At 42.7% G+C, this 27,465-nt stretch overlaps 1 protein-coding gene across 2 annotated transcripts in view; it reads right to left on the bottom strand.

Annotated features, from left to right (window-relative positions):
• The window catches only part of SH3RF2 (SH3 domain containing ring finger 2), a 128,577-nt gene extending 101,545 nt beyond the window's left edge, over nucleotides 1-27,032 (bottom strand). For both annotated transcript variants that reach the window (XM_027771664.1, XM_027771665.1), the window contains exon 1: nucleotides 26,640-27,032. In XM_027771664.1, the coding sequence (XP_027627465.1) occupies nucleotides 26,640-27,017 (378 nt within the window). In that variant the 5' untranslated portion in view covers nucleotides 27,018-27,032. The remainder of the gene's footprint in view (nucleotides 1-26,639) is intronic.
• Between the last annotated feature and the right edge of the window lie 433 nt (nucleotides 27,033-27,465).

Raw genomic sequence — 27,465 nt, 5'->3', positions numbered from 1 at the left:
TCACATTGTAATCCTGTCTCCCTTTTCCCCTTCTTTTGGGATTTTGGGCACACATGCCCAGCATGTTTTTCAAGTTACCATGTTGAGGACTTGAACAGGGATGTTGGCCATGTACAATCTAGCCACCTTAGCCACTAGGCTGTGGGCTGACCCTCCATGAACTCTTTGAAGACCTCATGTCTGTTAATTAATAAATGTTTGAGGTGATCAATATAATAAATATCTTGATATGATCATTACACAATGTATATATGTATTAAAACATCATACTACCCCATAAATATGTACAATTTTTATGTGTCAATTAAAAATAAAATAAAACTGGGTCAGCCTAGGTGACGTTTTCTGTGGTGTACTGGACTATATGGTTGACTGCCAGTTTGAATCCACAAGTCAGCCTGAAAACACCAACCATACATATGGGTGTCCAAGATCCTAAGGAGCTGGAAGGCTGGGGAAAGGATGTCATAGCATGACAAGACTCTGTCAGGTATGCTCTCTCTTTCTCTCTCTTTATGTATTCTCTATTATTTACAAAAAGATCCTGGGGCCAGCAGATGGTGTAGCAGTTATGACGCTGGACTCCCACATGGCTATCCGTGTTTTGAATCCCAGACTTGGTGGTTTGAAAATCACGCCAGGCATGTGTGCATGTGTGCTCAAGATCCTGGGAGGAGAATGGAGAAGGGATTGCCCGTGGTCATCTCCCCTGGGGAGTGATTTCTCACTTTCTCTCTCACTGTCTGTATCTTCCCTCCCGCCTCCCACCACAAATGCATGAGCCCTAGGCAAAACCCTCCTACACAAACAAACAAAACCCATAAAACATATATTTATTTTTGTGTTTTACTACATAGCATCTCTGCTGAGACTGCACACTTAATAAAAACAGAGATCACATTTCCATTTTTCTCCATTGTATAATACGGCCTAGTAGTCTATCTGGCATATGGTGACTGACAAATATTTGTTGAAAGGATAAATGATGCTTATAGTAGTTAGTGTCAATGCTCACTATTTTAGTTTTTTTCAACTTTGAAAACTCCGCAATGCCCAGAATTCTGACCACCGAAGATCCTCTGCCCAGACTTCTCCCTTCTGCTTCCCAGTCTAGCCAGGAGTCAGGATAAGCAAACCAGCAGCCATCTATATCTGAGTTCTGAGTGGCTCCATTCAGGGATTTTGACCACTGAAGACCCTCTGCCCTGACTTCACCCCTCCCCCCCCCCCCCAGTCTAGCCAGGAGCCAGGTTAGAGCACCCTACTTGTTCTCTTTCCATCTCTCTCATCATAAGGGAAATGCAGATCAAAACAACGAGATACCACCTAACCCCAGTCAGAATGTCTAAGATTAAAAAAAAAAAAATGGTAAGTGTTGGGGAAGAATGTTAACTTCCAGAGTTTAAATGGAAAGATCAGATCACAGTAACACTGCAAATTCAATAGAAGAGAGGTTAATTATGTGAGTCTGAGTTAGTGAAACAGATTTTTATTTTTTACTGTAGACTAAAACATTACTGATTTTCTTCGTTGCTTTGATTTCCCTATTTAAGGATTTTTGTCTTCTCTTGAACTGTTGATAGGTTGATCTACCTGTTATTTGAACTGAATCTTAGCCTTTTTCCTGGCTTTATGTTTTAAGCAAATTTCTGGTAACATTTTTGATTTTGATCTATTAAAACTAGAACTTTTTTTGAAATTATAAAATGCTTTAAAAAATACCTATTAATACCTATTTAATGGCTGCAGTAAGCAACATACCCCCAGGGAGGTGCTACTTTATAGTATGTTCACTTCACTCAATGAGGTTTATGCCTAAAGTCAGACATGCGCTCATAAGTATGCATATATATCAGCTGTGCTTGCTATTGAAAGTCTTCAAATGAATTAGGATCTTTAGTGAATCAATAAAATGTGAAAAGAAAAGGTATGGAAAATAACTGTCCATACCAGAATCAGTGTGGGAGAAGGAGGGGAGTTGGCAGAGGGTGAGAGGTAGGGAATCAAGGGGGGGGGTTAAATAAAGCAAAATATATAAGAAACAAGAAATAGAAAATTATTTCTTGATGATAACATGTATGGTAATAGTCTTGATTGAGCCAATATACAATGTATACTGGATGGAAAATCTCATCTTGTATACTGTATTGATGTACAGTGAATGACGGTAAATAAATAGATAAATAAATTTTAAAAAACTGTAAAAAAAAGTATACTGTAAAGACATGTGATAAAATGTAAATAATAAATAAATAAATAAAATACCAAAAATAAATAAATAAATTGAAAAAACAAAACCAAAATCCTCCACAATGCCCAGTGGAATACTCCCTTTGCTAAAGGAAATATGTTGAAATGAATACAATTGAACTTCAACTTTCTTTTTCTTCTTTAAGCTTAACAGAAAACTGCCACTGCCATTGTCCAAAACAGTGATGGCTCTAGATAGCAAAATGAGGATTGTTCAGAACAGTTTTAAGATGATCTGTAACACAGCATGTCAATGGGCCATTTACTTTGGGCTAAGAGAGCGCGGATAATAAAGCGAATTCACAGCACTCTTCATTGATGGCTACCTGCAGAATCAGACATAGCCTGAGGGTAAACACCATTAACCAAACAGGGCAGTGCCATTTTCAGGAAGAAAACTGAAAAATTGCAATCTGTGGCTAAAATACGATTCTTCTAGTTTTTGCTTTTTGAACAGTCTTGTAATAAATAACAAAGTCTAGAAAATGAGTTTGTCACTCTAGATATTCTCAGTATATACAAGAAAGTGTCTTTCTATTGGAGCATGCTTTAAGAGAATCAAGAGGAGCCCTGCAGTGGATCACTTGGGACCCATAGTCAGAACGGACACAAGGAAAGTCTCTGCAGTGTTCTCACCTCTCATTTTTGCTGTAAATAAAACTTAATTGGGGGCCGGCAGGTGGCGTGGTGGTTAAGAGTGCTGGACTCCCATATGGCTGACTGTGGTTTGAGTCCCAGATGGCAGCTTGCTTTCTCACTTCCTCTATCTCTCTCTCCCTCTCTGGTCAAATTAAAACAGGTAACCAGCAGTTAGCCTAATGGCTACGTCGCTGGACTCCCATGTAATCGACCGCAGTTCGCGTCCCGGACCTGGTGGCTTAAAACTCACGCCAGGCGCGTGTGTGTGCAAGCCCAAGATTCCGAGAGGAGAATGGAGGAGAAGGGATTGCGTGCGGCGTGACCATCCCCTGGGGGGGAGGGGGGATTTCTCGCTTTCTGTCTCTATGTCTCTCTCTGTCTGTCTGGCGAGCGCACGCGCCCTATAGCGAAAAAACCTCTCAAAAAAAAATTAAAACAAACAAACAAATAAAGCTAAATAAAATAATACTTAAAAAAAAAGCTTAATTGTAACTAGAGGTGATGAACTTTCTCGTGGTATAGAGACGTAACAATAAAAAAGCCAAAACAATAAAGGAAATTCCAAGAAAGCAAAGAGTTGCCAGGTGAAGGATGGGTTTCAGGTTATGTCATATCATTTAGTCCAGTTCCCTGTCTTTGGGGACTTGGACACCAGCTACAAATAATGGTAGGAGTACTTGGGTGTCTAATCAGCATGATAGAACAGTAGTTTATTATAGTAAAACAAATTCTCTTATAAAATAGTTTAAATGGTTTATACTGTGTTCCATTTGTTTTCTTTTCTTCTTCTTCTTCTTTTTTTTTCTTTCTATAGAGCATGTGTGCTTGCCAGAGATGGTAGAGAGACAGAGGGAAAGTGAGAAATCATCCCGGTACGGTGGCCACAGAGCAATCCCTTCTCCTCCATTCTTCTTGAAGGATTTTTGGGGCATACATGCCCATGAGCCTGACATGTTTTTCAAGCCTCCAGGTCTGGAACTCGAATTGTGTAGTCAGCCGTGTGCGATCCAATCATCTCAGTCTCCATCCCACCAGCTAGCCCAACACTTAGCTGTAGTCTTGCTGAGGCGTCTTTCTGTAGAATTTCTTTATGTGAACCATCTCTCCTTTATTTCCTAGTAATTCTGCCTAGACCATGTGGTGCCAGTGTACTGACTCTGCCCAGCCCTCTGGCTTCAGGGGTAATCATGTGACCAAGTCCCAGCCAATCAGAATATTTCTTATGCCCTGTCTACAGTAATTGCTCAGAAACGCACACAGGACCCAGGTAAGTTAATTGCAGTCTCCTTGGCAGAATTGGCAAGGAAGACACCCTCAATCTTTCTTAGATTAGGAGCTGAAAAGATGATGTAGGTTTTGGTTACCAGTATCTAGCTCCTGGAAGGAACTTGCCTGAGAATGAAGAAAGCAGCATGTAGAGCCAAGAGACAGAAAGATACAGAATCCAGAGGAGTGGGAACCTATGGATTCTGCTGTGACAAAGGTCTATCATTGAAATCCCATGACACTACCAGTCCTGATTGCCCTTCCTTTTTCTTTTTCTTTTCTTTTTTTTTTTTTTTTAAATTAAAGTCAGTTTGAAGAGAACTTTTGCAAATCACAGCAGAAAAGGTCCTTACACACAGAGTAGACAAATTGTGTTGGCACAAGGGAAATTTTCCTAGATAAGTAGGCCTAATCAGTATGAATGAAAATTGACACTTCAGGCTAACGTCTGGCTTGGGCAAGTTTTCTTTCTTGCTGAATTGATGGTCTCGATTTGGTATTTCAGTTAAAGTGATAACTTGTAGTTATAGCACATGGCCCAGGAGCTCCCCAGACTTCCATTTTTTAGATCAAAGCTATGAAATTCTCTTAACCGCTGTTCACCAGGATTCTGTCCTGTACTTAGGTATTTGAGGCCTTTCATTCCAAGGAGTCCTGAAATAGTTCCTTATCTGCACCTAGAATTCTATGAACCTTAGTTACTTGTCCGTATCTGAAAGGTTATCTCTCCTCAGCTCTCTCCCTCCCCCTCAGGCCAGAAAAAGGCAGAAGCAGTCTAGAGAAAAGTTAAAGAATGCATCTTTCTGGAAAAGAACACAAATTGAGTTTCCATGTCTTTACTTCTATTACCAAATAACGGAGATTTCCATTAGTGACAACTAAAGATGACTTGCTCAAGATTTTCTCCCATGACAAACTCTGTGGAATTGACATGAAGGGAAAAAAAAAAAAAAAAAGATGGATGCAGAAATGCAGTAGCTTCTGAAAAATCCCACTATTTTCAAGAATGCTATCAATTTGTCCTCTCCATTTTATCTCCATGGGCAACTTTTTAAGAGTCAAGCCTGGGTGGCTTTCACTGAAGGAGTGTGTGATGGCAAAACTAATTTCAGCATCTGTATAAAAATTTTCATCAGTTGCTTGCTGCTATCAAATATCACACTACCTGAGAACGCTCTTGGAGGGATTGCATTTTAACTTCCTGCTCTGTTTTTCAATGAAACTGAGAATTATATTTGCCAGTTGCTTTGCCTCTTGGGTTCTTTTTGATGCCAGTTTTGACCTGCTAATGTATCTTTAAGTGCCAATAGCAATTTTACATCCTGTTAATATTCTTCCTAGGTAAGAATCTCATTTTCTATTTTAGTAGACTTTCATTGGTAGAAGGACAAGGTTTCTACTTTTTAGAAATATTATATTCCATTGCCTTCCACCCCAAGAAATTAGACAGTCATAAATGTTAACATGGACAAACACAGCCTGCCTATCTTTAAACAAAAGTTCAAAGAACAAATATTATAGACATAAGGAAACTAAGAAAACATGGTCTTCAATTCACTGTAGTTTTGTCATCATTACATACAACGGAACATCAGGACTTAGAATCAAGCCTTATTGTTTTTTTTTTAATTTTTACTTTTTATTAGAGGATGTGTGAGCTCACCAGAGAAACGCAGAGAAACGGAGAGACAGAAAGTGAGAAATTCCCTCCCCAGGAGGGATGGCCAAGTTGTAATTCCTTCTCCATTTTCCTCTTGGGATTTTGGGCATGCATGCACAGGCGCTGGCATGAGTTTTAAGCGACCGGGTCCAGGAATGGAACCGTAATCAACTACGTGGGAGTCCAGCAATATAACCATTATGCCATCTGCTGGTCCCAAGTCAGGCCTTACTGTTAAACTTATGGATCATTTTTAGTCCAACAGATGGTTACCAATTGCCAGATACTGAGCTTAGTGATGTTGAAAGAGACTTTTCTTCTTTCTGGTGTGGTGAAGTCAGAACTATGTAAGCCTGCCTTGTTTCTTGTACATATTTGTGTTTCTTTTGAGTGCCCTGCCTCTGAACCCCTTTTCTGTGTTTGAGAACTTACCCATCTTATGCATCGGGGTAGGTGGCAGAACCTGCTTCAAAACTGAGAAGCTGAAAGTGCTGAGTTTAATTGGCTTTGCCAATTACGTGTACCTGACTTGAATTTAACACTCAGAGTTCACGACCCAAATAGTGAACTGGGGAAGACTCTTCCCCCCTCTGTGTGAAGGTGGTGGAGACCTCCCATTGCAGCAGACGAAGCAGGACCAGGGGAGGTTTCCTGTTCAGGGATAGTGGAATCAGACCTGGAAGCCAGCACTGGGTCACTTGGGCCTTGTTCTGGCAAGATGATCTTGAGTTAGGTTTGCCAGTCATCCTAGAAGCTTTGTGAACTGCCCAATGTCCTTTGAAGTGTTTTGCTTCTGTTTAAATCTCTCTCTCTCTCTCTTTTGTTTATTATTATCTATTGCTTACAACCGAAAACCCTGGGACTTCACCTTCTTGGATCCACATCATGGAGAAGGCCATTTATAAATGACCTGAAGAGACTAAGGCCAGTATATGCAGAGAAACGGAGTCAAGGCTGAGGAGAGCAACCTGCCAGGACTGTGTAGGTCCTCAGAGGCCCAAGACCTGCTCTAACTCTGAAATCCCCATTCTGTGAGCTAACAAATTCTCACTTTTGTTGGAGCTAGTTTGAGGAGTTTTTTTAATCATTTGCAAATAAGAGAATTCCGGCAAACACGGATGAAAGCAAATTAATATCATGTATAAGAATTCCTAAAAATGTTCATCCCCTTTGATCTAGTATTCATTTTCTATTCTTTGGAAAGAACCTAAACTGTAAAAAAAAAAAAAAACAAAAAAAAAAAACAAAAAAAACGAGCTGCAGCAAATTAGTCAGTAGGGTTGGGCAAACTGTTGTATAAGAAGTATTTTCCTTTCTTTTTCCTCCAGTGTGTTTGTGCTGCTGTCTGTTTTAAAAATTTGTATAAGGTGCATATATTCACCAAGGAGAGAGAGAGAGAGAGAAACTGAGAAAGCATCTCCCGAGAGAGATGGTCACTCTGCAATCCCTTCTCATCTTCTTTTCTTAGGATTTTCAGAACATAGGCACATGCACCCAGCATGTTTTCAAGATGCAGGGTCTGGGACTTGAACCTCATGGTTGGCCAGGTGGGATCCAGCCACCTTGACAACCACACCACTGGCTAGCCCTGAGAAGTTCTTTTAGATAACGATATTCATGAAGTGGGGTGGTGGTGGTGGTGGTGGCGGGGGGAAATGACACTTGTGCTGCGTTCACTGTTTTCATACCTTTTGTGTCACATTTTAAAAATGTTTTGATCACTGCCTTAGTTTTATTCTATTTCCCTCTGTAGCTTGTGGGATTTTTGTTTGTTTGTTTGTTTGTTTTTGTTTTTGCCATAGGGCACATGTGCTCTCCAGAGAGAGACAGAGAGAGGAAAACTGAAAAATCATCCCCTAGTGGGGATGGCCACACTGCAATCCATCCTCCTTCACTCTCCTCTTGGAATTTTGAGCATGCATTCACACTGGCGTGGTGTGGTTTTCAGGCTGCTGGGTCTGGACTCAAGCCACAGAGTTGGCCATGTGTCATCCAATACCTTATTTTTTTCCTGAAGTCTTTGGAAACTGCATTTTGAAGCTCAAAATTGGCATGAACTGTGATGAAACCATGTAAATGCTTGTTTCTTTTTTAAACCAAATTGCAGTTGAGTGCCTGAGGTTTGAAGGTGCCATGAGCAGGCCATATTGCAAACCATCACAAAGATCTGGATGTGTTCCTCTTTCTAATCAAATTCTTTATGCTGAAGTCTGGTTGGGGGGGAGGTCTATTTTCCAAGTCCAGCAAACAAGTCTCAGTGGCCTGGACAAGACACAAGGCATCTGGTAAAATGCATGGTGCTTGGACTTGAGAATCCAGAAACCTGAAATTGGGTCCTATGTCTGTGTGACCTTTCAAAGTCCATTCTTGCTAAGGCTTGTACTTTGTATAATTAGATATCGGACCCTAGTTTTTAATAGCCATTTTTAGCTCTCAGCACTTGAGTTTTATGATTCCTTTACAAGATGACAGTTTATCTATTTATTTTTTAAAGTTTATTTATTTATATCAAAATAAAAACAAGTAAAGTGATGAGAGAGAGAGAGAGAGAGAGAGAGAGAGGCCTTTAATAGGTTCTCCCCCACTTCAATCCTCCCCAACTCCAGCCTTCAGCCAGCCAGCACCAACAGGCACTCTCCTAGCTGGGTGCCCGGCATAAGCAGGTCGATTCAGGATCTGAACTCAGGCCTCCCATTAAGGTAGCATTTTAAAAGAAAGCTTGCTGGGCAGGAGGTAGCACTGTGGTAGCACCACCAGTCCCACCTGGGAAGATTCTCAGTTTGGGTCCCGGGGCCTCCCTGAGCCTGTGTGTGCCCATGATCTGAGCTAGTTGGTCTGGGGGTGGATCATGGGACCCCAATGGTGGTTCTTCTTCCTGCGTCTTTCCCATTTTCCCTCTGTTCCTCTCTCAGAAGAAATGAATTAAACAAAAAACAAAAACAAAACACAACAAAAAAAGAAAAGATGATGAACTTAGTGTAGGAGTGCTTTTGATGCAATTCTCAGTCCAAATCAGGCCTGGGCAGAGTCATGGGAAGAATTTGCATGGATGAGTTACTCTTGGAAGGAAACCTGTCTCCGAGCTCTGAGCCAAGTCTCCTGAGCCACCTCCGAAAGATATGAGCCTCACTTACCCCAATTCTGCTCCCAGCAGCATGCACCCAGGTTGTGATCTGAGTTGATTCTGGGACAACCTAGTGATTCAGTCTTCAGGGCTCCATTTTATCTTGAGAACAATCATTTGAAGTGGGTGCTAAGACTTTACCAAGGAGGAAACTGAGGCTTAGCATTCTAGTGATAGTCAGCAAGTGAGAGAGCCAGATTTATACATAGGTCTTTTGATTTTTGTTGTTTGCTTGACCTTGAGCACGTTAATCTTTCTGAGCCTTACCTCTAAGGTAAAAGGCTGTAAGAATGAAATGGAATGCTTAGTATAATGAATTTTCCTAAGGGTCAGTGGTATGTAAAGGGTCCAATGTGTAGCAAGTTCTACGTTTCTGCTTCCAAGTTTGCTCTGAAATCTACTCACTTCTCTCCATCACTGCTATTTCCTTAGTGTTCAGGCCACCCATCCAGAGAGCCAGAATTGATCTTTTCCTTCTTTGCTTGTCCCCCAGAAATTCATTCTCCACACAGGAGACAAAGCAAATTTTGAACTGAAAATTCAGTCAGTTTTTTCCCTGCTTTCATCTTTCTCATGGCTTCTAGGAGCCAGCCCCCCCTCCATTACCATGTCTCTGTAACCTTCCTCTGCAGCCCTTTCTCGTGCCACTCACCTCATTGCCTACCACCCCACAGCTGCATGTGGCTTCCCTCTCTTCCCAGAACTCGGAACTTGCCATACTCTCTCGTCTTCTGTGAATAGGCTCAAGATGTCTTCCCGTGCTGGAACCCTATGCCCTGTTCTTCACAGAATGGCTTCCTGTCATCTTTCATGTATCATTAGAAATGCCTCCCTTAGAGGAGCTTCTTTGACTATCCTGATCAAAGATCTTCCCTTCTATCTTTCATTCATACCTTCATTATAGGTTTATTCAGCAGACACATCACAATTTGTGATTATTTCATGTGGGTGGATGGGGCGGGGGAGGGAGACTGTTAGTGTTCTGTCCTCATCTCTTCAGAATCCCTTACCATATCAGTGTAACTCAGCTTCACTCCCAGTAGCCACCACCTGGAAGCCTTCTCTTCAGCTTCGGGAACCTAATTTGTCCCAGGGGCAGCTCTTACTCAATGACTGACAAGTATGGGTATAACTACCTCAGGTCTCCACCTCTTAGCTAGCCTAATTCTGAGGTCTGAATTCTGGGAAACACTGTTTCCCAGAGTTTTCCCAAAGGATTAAGCTTCAGTCACTCAGTGTGGTAGCTGGCTTTGTAGCATATCCTTTGGCCACCTGTTCCTTCCTGTGTAATGTCCCTGTCCCCTGACAATTTCCTTACAACTCCCAAATAATCTATGAGCACTTAGTTCTCATCTCAGGGTTTCTGCACAGGGAGAACTCGGCTAAAGCCATGAACTCGTTTTCTCCTCTTTTTAAATCTAGCCCAGTAGAGTGTACATTTTATGTCTATCTCGTTCATGGTTATATCCTAGTTCCTCATTTAGTGTCTGATACAGAGGATTCAATGTGTACTTCGACAATGAGTAAATACTAGTGGTTTTTATTGAAATGCAGAATTTCTTTCTTGTACTGAATTTCATTTATACCAGTAGCTTACCATGTACCCACAGAATGTGAGATGTGCTACCCAGAACTTAGAAATTTCTTTTTTCCTGGAGTACTTCTGACAGCATTCCTGTTAAGGTGTTATTTTTTTAAAAGAATTATTTTATTTAACTTTATTTATTTATACACTTTTTAATTTTAATTTGACCAGAGAGAGAGAGAAAGTGAGAAAACAAGCCACCAGGTTCAAGACTTGAACCATAGTCACCCATGTGGGAATCCAGCGCCTTTAACCACCCTGCCATCTGCTGGCCCCAAGGTGTTATTTTAGTAAGGTTTGTCATGGCTAAAGGCTCTGTGCAGGGAAGGGATCCCAAGAGAGAGTCTCTAGAAGTATGGCAATTCTTCTTGAAGTGACCTGAAATCCCAGCATGGAGATACTTCAGACATGTTTTATGGGACAAAAACTTCATTATGCTTATTTGTAGGTGGTTTACACAGAAAGCAACTGGGCCCTGGACTAGGTGACCTCATTAGAATAAAATAGATACATATGAGAGTGGCAATAATACTACTAAATAATAACAAAAATCATTAACATGTACTTAGTGCACAGATGAGTACAGACCAGTCAATGAATGTGTCAATTAATCCTCAGAACCAATATGTGGAGCAGGTTATGTGTGACCCCTCACTCTTGAAGAGATTGAGGCTGAGGGAGGTCAACTGACTTATCCAAAGTTATATAGCAAACACAAGGTAGAACTGGGATTTGAAACCAGCTAATATGACTTCAGAGCCTATATTCTTAACTATTCCTGTCTTGCCCCCTGGGTTAGGAATACCTAAACCCAGATCACTTCAGCCTGGAGAAAATAGAATGGAAAATAAGATGCAATCCTTCTAAGCTGCTGTCAGAGAGCTATGGTTCCTTTGAAAGAGGGGGCAACAGTGTTTTGTGCAGCTCAAAATCAGGAAGACATTTCTAATACTGCTGTACAAGGACAGAAGGAATAGGCTGTGTTCAGACATAGGACCCTCTACCCTCTTCCCACTGGAGGGTTAATGCACTGATTGTGTGGGTATCCCTGTAGAAAGTCAGAGGACTGAATCACTGAGGCGATTGGCTGGCTTGGAGGACCTTCGTGATCTTTTTCAGATGAGAGATTCTAGAATACAACGGAATTAGAAGACTCAGTCCTGTCACATGTGGTTAGTACTTTGTAGTTTTAGAATGACAAGATGGTAACATGACTTGAGAGCAATTTACTAGTGCCATGCTAATAAGTAGAGTAGCTGCGTGCCATGCACATTCTTTGCATAAGAGAGGCAGAGCTACTTGTGTTGCAAGATGAACCAGCATAACACGACGGTCAGGAATATGGCTTAGGGCCAGTCTACATGAGTATCTTTGGGCAAACTAGTCCTGAGTCCCAGTTTCCTTAAAAAGTGTTGCTGTATGAATTAACATACGTTTTTCCAAGTAAAGCATTTAACACAGACCCTTGAAGACTGTAAAGGCTCAAAAATAGTAGATATATTTCTGAACACCTTAAATGTATGCTTTTTTCTTAAATACATAAATTTAAATACTTCTGTATCCTCTGCATACTCTGTACAATATGACGAGGACAACCTTTAAATTTGGGAGAGTGGACACTCGAGCTCAGAGTATTTGGAATTTCCCTATCACCATAGTAATTGCTGAGCTGTATTAAGGACTCAGTTACACGACATGTAAAATGGTTGGTTTTAGCTAAGACTGGAGTGGAAGCCAAGTTTCCTGAATTTCAGGCTCAGAGATGTTTTATGGGACAAAAGATCCGTTTTCCCCTACCTATAGTGGATCATTCTGTTTATTCAGATGACAGGCTTCTGTAAGGAATGGAGCAGAAATATTTTGTTCTGACTGTGTTTACATTTCAGGAAAAAATTACAGACCTGCCCTAGGCCAGAGCTTGTCATACCACTTGATAAAATATCTCTCCCAAATATCCCTCCCTTGTACAATTTGATCTTCTGTTTGGCTTCCCCCACTTGGCTTTTTTTCTCCCTGGTTTTTGTTTCCCTTGCCTGGATTGCCTGAGTGTCTTTTTGTGTTTTCCCACCTTTACCTTCCTCTTGTTGTCACTGAATTTCAATCTCTTTTATCTCCCTCTGTATTTACTGAGATTCATTTTTACTACTTAAATCTTTACATTTCTTTTCTTTCTTTCTTCCTTTCTTTCTTTTTTTTTTGGTTTGGAGAGATTTTTGCTACAGGGCACGTGCACTTGCTAGAGAGAGAGAGAGAGAGAGAGAAAGACAAAGAGAAAAATCTCCCCCTAGGAGGGATGGCTACACCACAATCCTTTCTCCCTCATTCTCCTCTCGGGATCTTGGGTATGCATAGACATGTGCCTGGTGTAAGTTTCACGTCTCCAGGTCTGAGATTTGAACCACGGTCGACTACATGGGAGTCCAGTGACATAATTATTATCTACTAGTCCCAATCCTTAAATTTCTGACCAACCAGTACCCAGTTAAGACACAGCATATCATTACCATGGAGCTAGATTTGCTAAGGATATATCATGCTCTGGATGCTGATCAAGATACAATGGTGATGTTGCTGCCCACAGGAACCTACAGCAATGGCAGGTAGTGCAGGGTAGGGAGCATCAATCACACCGATCTTGGACACCCTGATCACCCAGGTAAAGCCCAGTCTTTGCATTCGGGCAGCTCTAGTTCAAGCCCTGGCTCTGTGACTTCCTAGCAGTTTCCTCATCTCTAAAATAGGAGAGTACCACAGACCTCCAATAATTGTTGGGAGGATTAAAAGAAACCATGTTGATTTTTCACAGTGCCTGGCACAGGGATGGGCTACATGATGGTGGTAATTATTAAAGTGATGACTAAGGTCCACCTCTTTTCTGGTCTCTCCGTCCTTGCCCAAGCAATCAGAACAAGCTCTCTTCTTGGCTTAGTTTGTCGTGTCTCCAGGCTGGCGATAATGAAAAAGGTGGAAAGGTGGAAGAAGGTAGGAAGTCCAGGACATGTCTCAACCACAAAACTTTATGGCTGTGAGAAAATAATTTTAGTCTTTCAAAAACTTCAGTAAACAAAAACAAAACAAAAGAAAGAAATGTGTTAAATTGCAACTTCTTTTCTTTCTAATAAAAGGAAGCAAAGGAAGGGAAGGGACGTGTGTGTGTGTGTGTGTGTGTGTGTGTGTGTGTGTGTGTGTTTTCTGTCCAAACTCAGGTTTTTGCACCGTGGATCCTTCTCATAATCTTTCAAGAAGAAAAGAGCACTGCTATCTCCTATTCTTCTCTCACCTTATTCCTCCCTTCTTCAAGCATGGGGGCCAATCTACTGGGATTTCCCTCATTCATGGAAATTCACCATTCCAAGGAGAAATTTGTAATCTAGATGACCTCTTCTGCTTCAGTAGATAGTTGAGAAGGGAATTTTTCTCTTCTGCCCTACCATTTCTGTGTCATTCCTGTTTATTAAGAAAAAGTCCCACATCAAATTTATTGTAGCCTTGTCTTTTTCATATCTAGGCAGCTTGTTAATATCACAGAAGAAAACCCTTCCTGAACGTAGCCCTGCAGAGTTCTATTCCTGCTCTCTGCCCAGTGACTCTGCCACATTGCCTTGGCAACCAATTAAAATACTTTTAAGTGGATGGCAATATCATTCTTAATTCTGCAAAAACCAGGGTAACCTGCTCAGAAGGCTTTGGCTTGCCAGTCAGTTGGTATTCTTCTTGATATCTGGCTCTTTTCTGGTTTGACATCTTTGTTCACCTCTCGATTACCTCTGAAACCCCTGCAAGTACCTACGTGCCATTCCTAACACACCTGGCCTTAAGTCAAGAAACACCCTCGTCAACAAGACAGGGGCTGGAAGGGATCCTAGGGACAAAATGGCTGGTACATCTTCTTTCCTCTAGCCTGGGCAGATACTAGGAGCTGTTCAGCATGAGGCTGGTGAATCTAACTTCAGTTTCTTGCAATATAGTGAACATTATGCATTCAACAATGAAATATTTAGTGAATGTGGACTGCATTTCAGGCATTGTGCTAGGTACAGAGGACAGGATGCCTTCTTACCCATGGGGATTATGGTCCAGTAGAAAAAAATGTGGATAGATAGTACTATTCAGTCTGATATCTGCTGTGGAGGCCAGAGGGTAGCACTGGAGATTCTGGGAACCTGAGCAGGGAACTAAGGCTGACATGGGGTTTGGGACAGAGGACTGGCTTTACAGAGGAATGAAGGCTACACTGACACCTGGGGATGGGTGGCAGTTTGCACATGGGGCAGTTCCCCAGTCAGGTGGAAAATTCCTGCTATGTCTCACACTGGCAGTTTGACTGATGGCCTCAGCTCAGGTGGCTTGCTTCAGATACCATGGGATTATTTGCTTTATTTCTTCTATCTCCAGGCTGAAGTTTCCCTACTAGTCTTTTTTTTTTTTTTGTGAGAGGTTTTTACTATAGGGCGCGTGCGCTTGCCAGACAGACAGAGAGACAGAAAGCGAGAAATCACCCCCTGGGGGGATGGTCATGCCGCAATCCCTTCTCCTCCATTCTCCTCTTGGAATCTCGGGCACGCACGCACAAGTGCCCGGCATGAGTTCTAAGCCACTGGGTCCGGGATGCGAACCGCGGTCGACTACGTGGGAATCCAACGACATAGCCATTACACTAACTGCTGGTTCCCTCCCTACCAGTCTTTCACGGAAGGGTAACTGAGATCAAGTTCTCTTGCTGCCTCTCTTGGCCCTCCATGCTGCGCAAGTGAATGGCACCTGAAAGGCATGTTTTGCAAAGCCAAAGGCATCAAGATCATGGGGCCAGGGCTCACCACCCGATGTGCATGCCTGTCAGCATACTGTGAGGTGTGCAGCTCTTAGTCATGGGTTTCTGTGCATGTCTGGGTCACTAGGACTAAACCATCTGCATTAAAAAAATACACCTTCAATAACTTCCTGAATACTGCTAGAAGTAGACGGATGGCAACTTTTGATCTATAATCATATTCTTCTATTTTGTTTTTATCAAAGTTAACACTTACTGAGCACAACCCTCTTATGTGTAAAGTAGAGAAACCAGTAGTCTCCATCTCAGTGTGTCGTATGTAGTGGTAAATAAGACTCTGTAGGTAAAAGTGTTAACCTAATAAACGAGTGAGTTGTTCAGTCCATCATCTGTGTTCTCTTAAGACATCTTTGTTTTAAGACTAAATATCTGCATCGTAATTATTGATTTACATGATTGTCTCTCCCAACAGACCATGAGCTCTTTTCTTTCTTTCTTTAAGAGAGATTTTTGCTATAGGGAGCATATGCTTGCTGGAGTTCAGGTCTGGGACTCGAACCATGGTTGGCCATGTGGGAGTCCAGAGACATAACCATTATGCCATCTGCTGGTTCCCAGACCATGAGCTCTTTGAGGACAAGGATCGTGTCTTGCTTATTTTGTTCTCCACTGGAGCCCATGCAAGGGATCATACCCATCAAAGGCATCCTGAACATATCTGTTGAATGAATGAGACCTAGGGAAAATTAATAATAAAAATGCCTGGCATTTATGGTCACTGAGCTAACTACATGTCAATCCCTGTACTAAGAGCTTTATCAGAGTTATCTTCATTTATCCTCCAAACGATGCCATGATCATTATTCCTATGTCTGCCGTGCAGTGAAACAGAGTCCAGCTGCTACTTCAAGTGTGATAGACTTTCAAAGATAAGCCTGATTGGATAAGTACAGACAGACAGTTAACTTACTGGGAGTTATTTGGTGCCAGGCCGGTTTTTACTATAGGGCGCGTGCGCTTGCCAGACAGACAGAGAGACAGAAAGCGAGAAATCACCCCCTGGGGGGATGGTCATGCCGCAATCCCTTCTCCTCCATTCTCCTCTTGGAATCTCGGGCACGCACGCACAAGTGCCCGGCATGAGTTCTAAGCCACTGGGTCCGGGATGCGAACCGCGGTCGACTACGTGGGAATCCAACGACATAGCCATTACACTAACTGCTGGTTCCCTCCCTACCAGTCTTTCACGGAAGGGTAACTGAGATCAAGTTCTCTTGCTGCCTCTCTTGGCCCTCCATGCTGCGCAAGTGAATGGCACCTGAAAGGCATGTTTTGCAAAGCCAAAGGCATCAAGATCATGGGGCCAGGGCTCACCACCCGATGTGCATGCCTGTCAGCATACTGTGAGGTGTGCAGCTCTTAGTCATGGGTTTCTGTGCATGTCTGGGTCACTAGGACTAAACCATCTGCATTAAAAAAATACACCTTCAATAACTTCCTGAATACTGCTATAAGTAGACGGATGGCAACTTTTGATCTATAATCATATTCTTCTATTTTGTTTTTATCAAAGTTAACACTTACTGAGCACAACCCTCTTATGTGTAAAGTAGAGAAACCAGTAGTCTCCATCTCAGTGTGTCGTATGTAGTGGTAAATAAGACTCTGTAGGTAAAAGTGTTAACCTAATAAACGAGTGAGTTGTTCAGTCCATCATCTGTGTTCTCTTAAGACATCTTTGTTTTAAGACTAAATATCTGCATCGTAATTATTGATTTACATGATTGTCTCTCCCAACAGACCATGAGCTCTTTTCTTTCTTTCTTTAAGAGAGATTTTTGCTATAGGGAGCATATGCTTGCTGGAGTTCAGGTCTGGGACTCGAACCATGGTTGGCCATGTGGGAGTCCAGAGACATAACCATTATGCCATCTGCTGGTTCCCAGACCATGAGCTCTTTGAGGACAAGGATCGTGTCTTGCTTATTTTGTTCTCCACTGGAGCCCATGCAAGGGATCATACCCATCAAAGGCATCCTGAACATATCTGTTGAATGAATGAGACCTAGGGAAAATTAATAATAAAAATGCCTGGCATTTATGGTCACTGAGCTAACTACATGTCAATCCCTGTACTAAGAGCTTTATCAGAGTTATCTTCATTTATCCTCCAAACGATGCCATGATCATTATTCCTATGTCTGCCGTGCAGTGAAACAGAGTCCAGCTGCTACTTCAAGTGTGATAGACTTTCAAAGATAAGCCTGATTGGATAAGTACAGACAGACAGTTAACTTACTGGGAGTTATTTGGTGCCAGGCCTTGCACTGTTATACAGGCCTCTCATTAAATCCCTCCAATAACCCTATGAGTGAGTCTGACCCTTTCCATTTTATAGCAGATGTTCACTGTGGCTAAGTTACTTGCCCAGAAGCACTTAGCCAATGTACATGAATGAAGAGCCCTTGTTTGAATCACATTATCTTGTTTACTTATATCATTGCAAGTCTAAAGTCAGAAGCAGTAGAAAACTGAAATACGTATTTCAAAAATATCAAAATACCTATTCCTCTTATTCAGAAAGAAAGAACACCTATTCCTCTTATTCAGAAAGAAAGAACACCTATTCTTCTTATTCAGAAAGAAAGAACACCTATTCCTCTTATTCAGAAAGAAAGAACACCTATTCCTCTTATTCAGAAAGAATTACCAGAGGCTGTAGAGAAGTATGGGCAGTTATTGTTTAATGGGTACAGATTCATCACGGAATGAAGAACCAGTTATGGAGAGAAATAACAGTGATGGTGCCTGACAATGTGAATGTATTTAATGCCACTGAGCTGTATGCTTGGAGAAGGCTAAAATGATAGATCCCCCCCCCCATTTCCATTGGGTGCATATAATTTCCAGGGAAATAGAGAGAGGGGGAAGGAGAAAGGACTCTCAATGGGGTGAGGTCATACCACAATCCTGACTCCATTTTGCCATTCAGTCAGATTTGGGGCATGCATGCACATTTACTTAGTGTGTTTTTCAAGCTGCCAAGGTTGGGATTTGAACTACAGTTAGTTGGCCATGTGGATTCTGGCTCCCTTGATACTAAGCCATGGGCTGACCCTAAAATGACAGGGTTTATGGTGTCTATTTTATCATAATAAAAAAGGTAATTGTTTTTGAAAATGATAAAATTGGGGTTTTGGCAGCCAGAAAGGTACAAAGGCCACATTCCCACCTGAAATACTGCCTTTTCTTCGTATTGGAGGCCAGGTTAAGTTGGCTCACAACTCAGTTTTCTTCAGAGCCTCTTCCTTTCTGGCACTGGTATATCTGTGACTAAGTATCAGTTAACTCAAGATAAAGCATTTCTCTCAAGATCTAAGGAGCTCATGAAGTTTGAAGTGTATGATGTTTAGCTACATACAGAGTGGCATTTCCTATCTTCCTGGGGTTAGCAATCCTTGAATTAAGTGACTTTGAAGCTGAAAACTATATTTGCTGGACAGTGGTATTTGTGCCTAATCCAGTGTGCAGTTCATTCCCTGAATAGCTCTGTAGTGGCCTCATCCATGAGGCCTTCATTTCTATGTCATGAGGAGTTAGATATACCATGGTTTCATGAAGTCATCCACAGACATGAAAGTGTTTACTTATTTCCATTTCCATTAAAAATATTTTGGAGTTCCTAGTAGGGGCCAAGCTGTGAACTGGATGTTCTGAGGCTGGTATTGAGAGATAAGGCAAGTTGTCTGCTCTCTTTATGTTGGAAAACAGATGGAGAGACGTCAGAAATCTGAGATGAACTCAGCTACTATTTGAGTCCTGCAGTCTGAGCCCATGAGTGTCCCTGGCGTGAGCTTTCAAGACGGAGCCTGGCACACAGCAGGCACTTCGGAACAGTCTGTTGAGTGCTCTGGCTTCTGAGCTGGGGATCTGGAGCAGGGTGATCTTGGGAGCTGACACAGACCCAAACTGCAAGGAGGCTGCTCATGGTGAATGGACTTGTCTGCCCTTGCCCGTGTTCTAGCACTTGCTTTGAATGCGCCCAGCCAGGGCACTCATACATGTTGGGGTTATCAGGTAACATAACCATTTCAATGGAAAACAATGGCTCTTTCTGCCAGGGACAAGGAGCCTACTCTTCACTTGCCCAGTAAGCCCAGCCGCCTGCTTGGAGCAGAGCTATCTTGTTCAGCTGCATTGAATTCATCGAGGCGCTGAGAGCCAATAGCCACATGATGGCATGTAACCAGTTTGGCACGATGACTGCTGGAGAGGCTTTGTTGCAGAGAGCAACTCACATGTGTCTTCTTGGTAGTATTTACTCACTCATCCTGATGAAGATGGGTACCTAGTCAGCCTATTTCTTCTCCATCTGTTTCCTTCTTCCTCTCCTTCAACTTCCATTCTAATTCAAGCTCTCTGTGTCTTGTTCTGCCTTTCCTGGTCCCTGACATGCTCAGAATAGACCCTGCCTTTTATCCATTGACCCTTTACTTCCTGACTCTTAAAACACCTATTTTTTTTTAAAGAAGTTTATTTTTGTTGACCAACCTTCATTTCCCGCAAACTGAACTACCTCATCACCTGACCTTTTCATATCCCATCATTTCTTTAATCTAAGACCTTTTTGTCCTAATAATTTGCATACAAAAAATGCACCCATTTAAGAAAAAATATTTATTTCTGCTGTGAGTGAGAGAGATAAGGAGTGAGAAAGACAGAGAGAGAGAGAGAGAGAGAGAGAGAGAGAGATTGGCACCTGCATAGAATCTTCATACTACAGTTCCATTACTGCTGTGCCACCAGCTGGTCCCCCCAAAATGCATCTGTTTTAAGTGTCCACTTTGACAAATTTTGATAAAACTAAATACCATTGCATCAGACATTTCCATTACCCCTCAAATCATTATAGTTTGTGTTTGTTTTTTCTAGAATTTTATATAAATGAAATAAGGTAACATGTACTCTTTAGCAAGCAAGCTACTCTTTTTTTTTTCACATCTTAACATTTCTAAAATTGGATGAATCGTACAGTGAGCATCTAACATGGTAGTGTTTTTTTCCCCTCAGAGCTATAACTAAATAGAAAATACATCTTATACTGGATAATATCTTAAAATCAGCATCTGTATCCCTGATTTTGAGACACACACACACACACACACACACACACACACACACACAGTAGTTGGTTTATCAACTACTCTTGAGTTGATTTTTCTACTAGATAGTAAGAACTGGGAAAGTAAGAGTCTTTGTGTAGGTTGCCATAGTGTCTATAGGAACTAAATATATATTTCTAAAAATACCTTTTGCATTATCACTGAGCATCTTAAGTCTGAGACAGCATTTACCAAATTTTGTTCCACGGACAGTTAGTATTACTAATACGTTAATAAAAGGGAGGAGAAGAAGGTGAACTGTTTCTTATTTTAATCTCTAACTTAGACATTCACAGTTCATTAGAATGCTAACAGTTCTGAGAAGACCTGCAGCAGAGGAAAAATATTTAGTTTTGTTTTCATCTCAGGTTTGTTTGAACCTGGAGCTTTGTGGAACATACCTTGTGCAAAGCTGGTCTAGGGTATAAGCATAAATGAGAAAGCTATGGAGAAGAAATTGAGTAGAGTTGTGCTTAAGCCAGACCCAGCTAAGCCCAGAGCAATGTAATTCATGATGCCTGGAGTGGGGTGGATAAGGATGCTATTTATCAGGCAAGGGCCAAACAAGCACTTTCCCTTTCCGCAAAATCTCTCAAGTATGAAGAGACATATGGGCAGGCTACCTTTTCTCAGAGCAAGCAAAAACAACACAAACATATGCATGAGCTGATCCCTTAGGTGACATGTCTCAGTGCACATGGCAGATAATGGAAGTTGAGTAAGAAAAACCTTGTACCTTGCCCGCTTGCTTCAGAGCTTAGGCCATCCTGCGGGGGATGAGCTGGTGTGTTTGTCAACTCTTTGGTCAGACACCTTTAACGAATGAGAAAAACTGAAACAGACACTAGAACAGCTCACCAAAATGGAGCACTCTTCCGGCGGAAATGACCCCATCATTGAAATGATGGCAAAATCCTTCTCAGAGACAGTGCTGACCTGATACGCAGAGAGATGAAAGGCAGAGTGGTGTGGGTGAAAATGAGGCAGAGACTGAGACACATATGAGAACTCCCTTTGCCTTTTTTCAATAGTTTAAAAATGGTCATAACCCCTGGCAATCACTGATTGCTTTTCCACCACCATAGTTTTGTCTTTTTGCGAACTCCCTTTCCTTTTGTGAATCCCTCACATCCAGTCTGTTTAATTTTCCCACGGGGATCTCTATGTTTCTGTGTGTCTGCAGAGAGTTTAATTCGACACAGCAGACTTTCTCTTCTATGGTGACTGTTTTGTGATTTTCCGTTGCTGACATTTATTAGCATCTCTTATGCACCAGGCATCTGTGCAAAACTATATATTATCTTGTATTAACCTCACAGTAGCCTTATGATATATATTCACCATTATTATCTCCATTGTGCAAATAAGAAAACTAAGGATCAGAAAGGTTAAGTGACTTGCCTAAGTACTTACAGCTAACAAATGATTGAATTCCAGCATAAACTCAGCTCCATTTAACTCTAAGCTCTTAACCACCACAGTAAGCAATGAAAGGAAAGTGCATCTAGGGAGGTTGGAACTAGGGCCAATTTGGGGCCTTGTGTTTTTAAAAAACATTAGCAAAATGTCTGTGAAACTGGAGAACCATATGGGTCTCCTGACTTCTCAACCTCAGCCCCTAACTTTATGTCTTCCTCCACCTGCCACATATGGTCCTTGCTCACCCAGGTGGCAGATGCCTGCTGTTTTCAGGTGCCTGAATTTAATCCCCTTGCAAATTTAGCAAAAACCACCTTCCATGTCACAGCTTTATCACAGCTTTGTCGCAGAACGCCCCATCTGAAACTCAGGAAAGGGCTGGACCACCTTCTGGTTTCTACCAATCCTCCACTCCCCAATGTGCTTTCTGACCTCATTTCTTCACCCTCAGTGCAACACCCGCTGAAAAGGTTTCTAGGGCAAAGCCACCTGCTCTGCATGCTGGAGGTGGCAGGTGTGTTCTCGCTGATACGGGGCGAGGAAGACAGGAATGTGTATGATGCTTAACAACATGAAGAGAAAGTCCAGCCCTGCCAGGCCCAGCATGGTCACATCTGTGATGGGGAGTAGAGTGAAAGGTGGGAGGGAATGAAAGGTAGAAAACTTACTGAAGTCAGCGATGGAAGGGAAGCCAACCAGATGCCTGTCTGTGTACAGTGTTCCTTTGGACTTGCGTTTTGGGGGAGTGAATTTTGTTAGGGAGTTTTCCCCTAGAATCAGCTGGTAGTTCTTTTATTTTTTTAAAAATTATTATTTATTTAATTTTATTTATTCATTCATGTATTTTAATTTGACCAGACACGCGCACACACACACACACACACACACAGAGAGAGAAAGAGAGAGAGAGAGGGAGAGAGAGAGAAAGGGATAAAGGAAGCCGCCAGGTCCGGGACTTGAACTGTGGTTGGCCATGTAGGAGTGTCCAGCACCTTAACCCTCACGCCACCTGCTGGTCCCAGTCAGCTCATAGTTCTTATAGACCCTGAAAGTGAGCTGCAAAGCCAGCACATGGGGGAAGAACAGGCACAGGTCATCTGGAGGCAAACAAAACAAGCCAGAAACCAGGGTAGCAAGCACTATCTCCGGATAGCACTTGATTTATAAGGGGGTAAAGGAGGGCGTGTAGTGTAGAGTGGAAAGTGCTGAGTCACTTTGGTAACAATCACGGCTAACATTTATTGAACACTTAATACGATCCAGTCACTGTACTCAGAGCTAATTGACATGAATCATCTCATTTATTTCTCACAACAGCCCTCTGAGGTAGGAACTACTATTAACTCCAATTCACAGATGGGGAATGGGAGGCCCTGAGGTTTAAGTGACTCACCCAAAGTATGCAACCATGGAGGGGCAGATTCGGGATTCGAATTTTGATATTTCTCAAACCCAATTTTGATATTTCTCCAACCCGCCCATCCTTACCTTCTTTGCTTCACTACCTGTCCTAATTGAGAAATATTAAAGTGTGAGTGAGGAAGAGAGAGATTAGCTATTCAGAAACCCACCATCCATTCAATGGCTTGCCAACGTTCCTTTGGTTTGGTGGCATTATGGGAAGGAATAAATACCAATGGGATTTGTGCTGTTGGGGGTCCTCCAGGAATCTGTTGATCTTACCTGTTGGTTTGAAATAATTAAATGCTATAAAAACCCTCAGCCATTTCTCAAGTTTTCTTTTTACACAATTGGCTTGGGAGGGTTTTGGACACGTAGGCACAACAGGCTGTTTTTTCTCTTTCTTGGGTTGGCACCAGGAGGTGTGACTATGGGTTCCACCCTAGCATACCGGCTGGCACAGATGTATCAGACCTCTTTGAGCCAACAGAAAGATCACGATGAGCTTATTTTTCAGATGAGCATAGGTGAGCAGAATAGGATTTGGGCTTAAAAATCTCAGGGACAGGACATTCAATGAATTATTTCAGTGTCAGGTTATCAGCGAGTCTTCTGAAAGAGGTGTTTTATAAAATGGCACATTGTGACAACAGGCTACTTGTGCCCTCTTAGGGGACTACTTTATACTTAGTATGACCCTAGTCTGGACACGTCATAGAATCAAGTTCAATAATAATACCTATTGCACTCTCCTGCAAGGGCTATAATACCTTCTGTGTTTTGTAGAATGCCTCATGCATGGCAGGGCACAATAAACAGTCAATAATAATGTTTACTATGATAATGATCTTCCAAGTGCCTTTCATCTAAGGCTCTCAAAGTACTTTGCAAATGCTAATTAGATAAGCCTCACAATGGTTCTCTGTTTTTACAATACATTTTCCCATTTTACAGAACTTTTAATTGAGACCCAGCAAATTTAAGTGGCTTGCCCAAAGTCACAGGGCAAGTCTGAATTAGTTATAATGATGGTGCATTGCATTTACATAGCAGATGTCTTCTAAGGCAATATGAGTGTGTTGCAAAGGTCATTTTCACAATATCCTGGAGGAAGCTGAGGAGCAAGTGTTATTAGCTGTTGATTAGATTGGAGAAACTGAGGCAGAGAGGGCAAGTAACTGGGAGGATTTGACTAAAGATGCAAGTCTATTTCTCTAGCAGGACAGAATGTGGCATCCAGAAATCTTCAGGTGTCTTACTTTGAGGATGCACAGTTGCATTCATACTTTCAGGAGATGGTTATTTCTTTGGGAATAGACAAGTTGCAGAATAACAGCCATGTTTATATCCAGACAAGGGCTTGTTCATAGCCATATCAACTGAGGCTAAAGAATGTGATGAGCTACTTCAATAAAGGGTAACTCAGGAAACGAAGGAAACAGGGGTGTTTCCTTCCAGTTCTGCTTCCAGCTCTGCTCTTTTGCAAAGTATTTTTACTAACCCAGGTCCTGCCAGAAAGAAGGAGCCCTTAGAGGCTTAGTGCTGCATTTCAGCTTCATAACAGGACTTGGTTCAGAGCAGCTTGGAGGACGAGCACAGATGCATCACTGGCACTGTAGTCTGAGCTTACAAGTCCCCGGAGAAAAGCTCCAGGGACACTCAGTATCTTAATGACCGTCTCTTTGGTATGACCAGCTCTCTTCTCAATGTTTTTGTGCTAGAAGTGTCCTGGGAATCTTCTAGGGTTCAAAAATGTAGTAGCTGTGGATCTATTTGTTGCTAATGCTTTCTCTTAGCAGTATGGCCACATAATAAAGTTGAAAACCTGAACAGAAATATTCGAAGCTGATAAGAAACTTGCCTATGCCCTGTCTGGCAGCATTTCCTTAGTGAGTGATTATACTCTGCTGAAAGGGAAATCAGACATTTGCAGGATGGTGGAGCAGGGAGGGTGCTGGGTCTTAGGAATTCAAGGGGGCTTTGTCCACTCAAAGGTAAAGCCCCGCTCTCTAGAAAGAAGACATGTTTGAGAAAAGTTTGCTTCCCTGCCCCCACTCCACCTTTTCCAGGCAAGTGGATTCTGATTGATGACTAGATCAGGGCTAATGGAGAGACTTAAAGGGGGAATGCCAAGCCCTTTTCTGGAATGTCTTCACACATACAAGCACAATGGCAATAAAACACCTGCACTGAAGAAATCACACAATGCCCCAGTTCTTCCCGCTCTCATTTTTTGAATGGTTGCACACATCCCTACTACATGGGTGACTTAAAGGTGCAGCAAACAAAGGGAGGGGTGAGCTCCTGGAAGGAAAATTGTTCTGAGTGCACATCATAAACCTCTTTTCCTGAGTGGAGAAGGAGTCAAAACAAGATCCTCCCACCCACTGCTACTTTCCAGAGTGGGGAGTCGTGAGACTCCGCCTCCAGCATGAAAGCCCACTTAAGGTAAAACTACAGAAAATGTAGCTTTGATTTTCCAAGAGTGCCAGTGACCTGAGCCGCAGTTTTCTGTGTCCACTCTGGCACTCTGACTCCAGGGGTGACAGTGCAAATAATCCTGCTGGCTCACAAGGGCTGTGTCCTTCTCTCAAGGCGTGCCCTTATACAGCATCTCACCGCCAGGACTGATAAAGTCCTCCGGGTGTGCTTGTAGGGCATTATCTACACTGAAAAAGCATTGCTGGGTGATCTCCTCTGCAGCTCCACTGAGTCCGTTTGCTTTTCTATTGCAGCCTCTGATGAGTATTCTCTCTGTGTTTTTTCATTTCGTGCAGTGAGACACATCTGCAGGGCTCCCATACACATCTCTTGTATCGTGTGGCCCAGTCTCTGCTATCAATCTGCCCACCCACACAGAAGCGTCCCTGGCACCATCATGGCATCAAATGTCTTAAGAGTTTAGAACAGATTATGAATGAGCATTGTCATAATAGCTTTTATGACTAGGGGTGGGAGGGTGAATTTGGGTAAAATTCAAATGCATCCTGACATTTGGAAAGTTCTCAGAGATCTCCAAAGCAACAAGCAGTTGGCTTTGCTTTCTCTTTTTTCCACCCTCTGTTTCCCATGCATTGGTTTGGACACGGAACAGCAGAAGTGCAAAACCAAAAATATAACGAAAACGCTTTCCCTCTGGACAAAAAGTAAGAGAACCTAGGGAGCTTTTGCAGTGTTCAGAAGAATTCTTAGAGGGTTAGATAGGCTCAGGATTCTTCCATGATCACTGCCCACAGAACTTATCACTGGGGAATCTTGGTCAGCACGCAGACATGGCACTAAACGGAGCTAATCCCCAGCTCCTGATAGACACAAATCCAACTTGTAAGTGAACATGCTATTAACAAATAAAGTCTTTCTTACCCCATCCATGTGGATTCTGATATTGGGCACCAGCCTGAAAGGGCTGCCCTGCAGACTTCTGGGACTGGTCCTGCTTTTCCTGCCGTCCTGCAAAGTCAGCGTGCCGGGCCTGCGGAAGGAGCCCCCTCGGCCAGAGCTCCGGCCTGAGCGCACGCCATCCAGGAGACGCACCAGCAGCAGGTTGGCTGGCAGCGCCTCGATGCTGCAAAACACCAGGGTTCTGCATTCGGGGCACCTCAGTTCCTTGTGGGCCTTGAAAATCCTCTGTAGACATGGTTTGCAGAAGGTGTGCTGGCAAGGGAGGACTTTGGCCGTGACATCAAGCTTTTCAAAGCACACTGGACACTCCAGAAGATCAAGTAACGTCAAATCATCCATTTTATTTTGAAACTCCAATCCCGACTTGGAGGAGCAGGGTCCACATTGTAGGGTTAGCTGAGCCAAGGGGCAGAGCTGGTCTCTTGAGAGCGTCAGAACTCCTGCCTGGTGGAAGGAGAAAGGAAGGAAGACAAGAATGTGACTGCTCTGAGAGGTATATCCCACCTACATGCAGGCAGTGTCTCATAAGGCGGTTTGCAGGCACTTTGTTCCGGCACCCAAGTTTCAAATGACTCATTCTGATTCAGTACTAGCAGGTATAAGATTCGACTCGTGCCTGCCCTGCCAGCCGCAAGGATCAGAGGGAACTCGCAGCTCAGCCACTGGCTGGTCTTTGCCTCCTGCTGGATGGCAGGGCAGGAAGGCAGAGCCCGCCCTGAAGTGGCCACAACTCCTATCTGCCAGGCGCAGAAGGGTGCCTTCTCCCTTCCCGGGGAAGCACTGTCAG

Source organism: Tupaia chinensis, unplaced genomic scaffold, assembly GCF_000334495.1.
Source record: "Tupaia chinensis unplaced genomic scaffold, TupChi_1.0 Scaffold000228_1, whole genome shotgun sequence".
In the NCBI taxonomy this organism is placed as follows: Eukaryota; Metazoa; Chordata; class Mammalia; order Scandentia; family Tupaiidae; genus Tupaia; species Tupaia belangeri.
The sequence above is the reverse complement of the archived record's forward strand: the minus strand, read 5'-3'. Positions and strand labels throughout refer to the sequence as shown.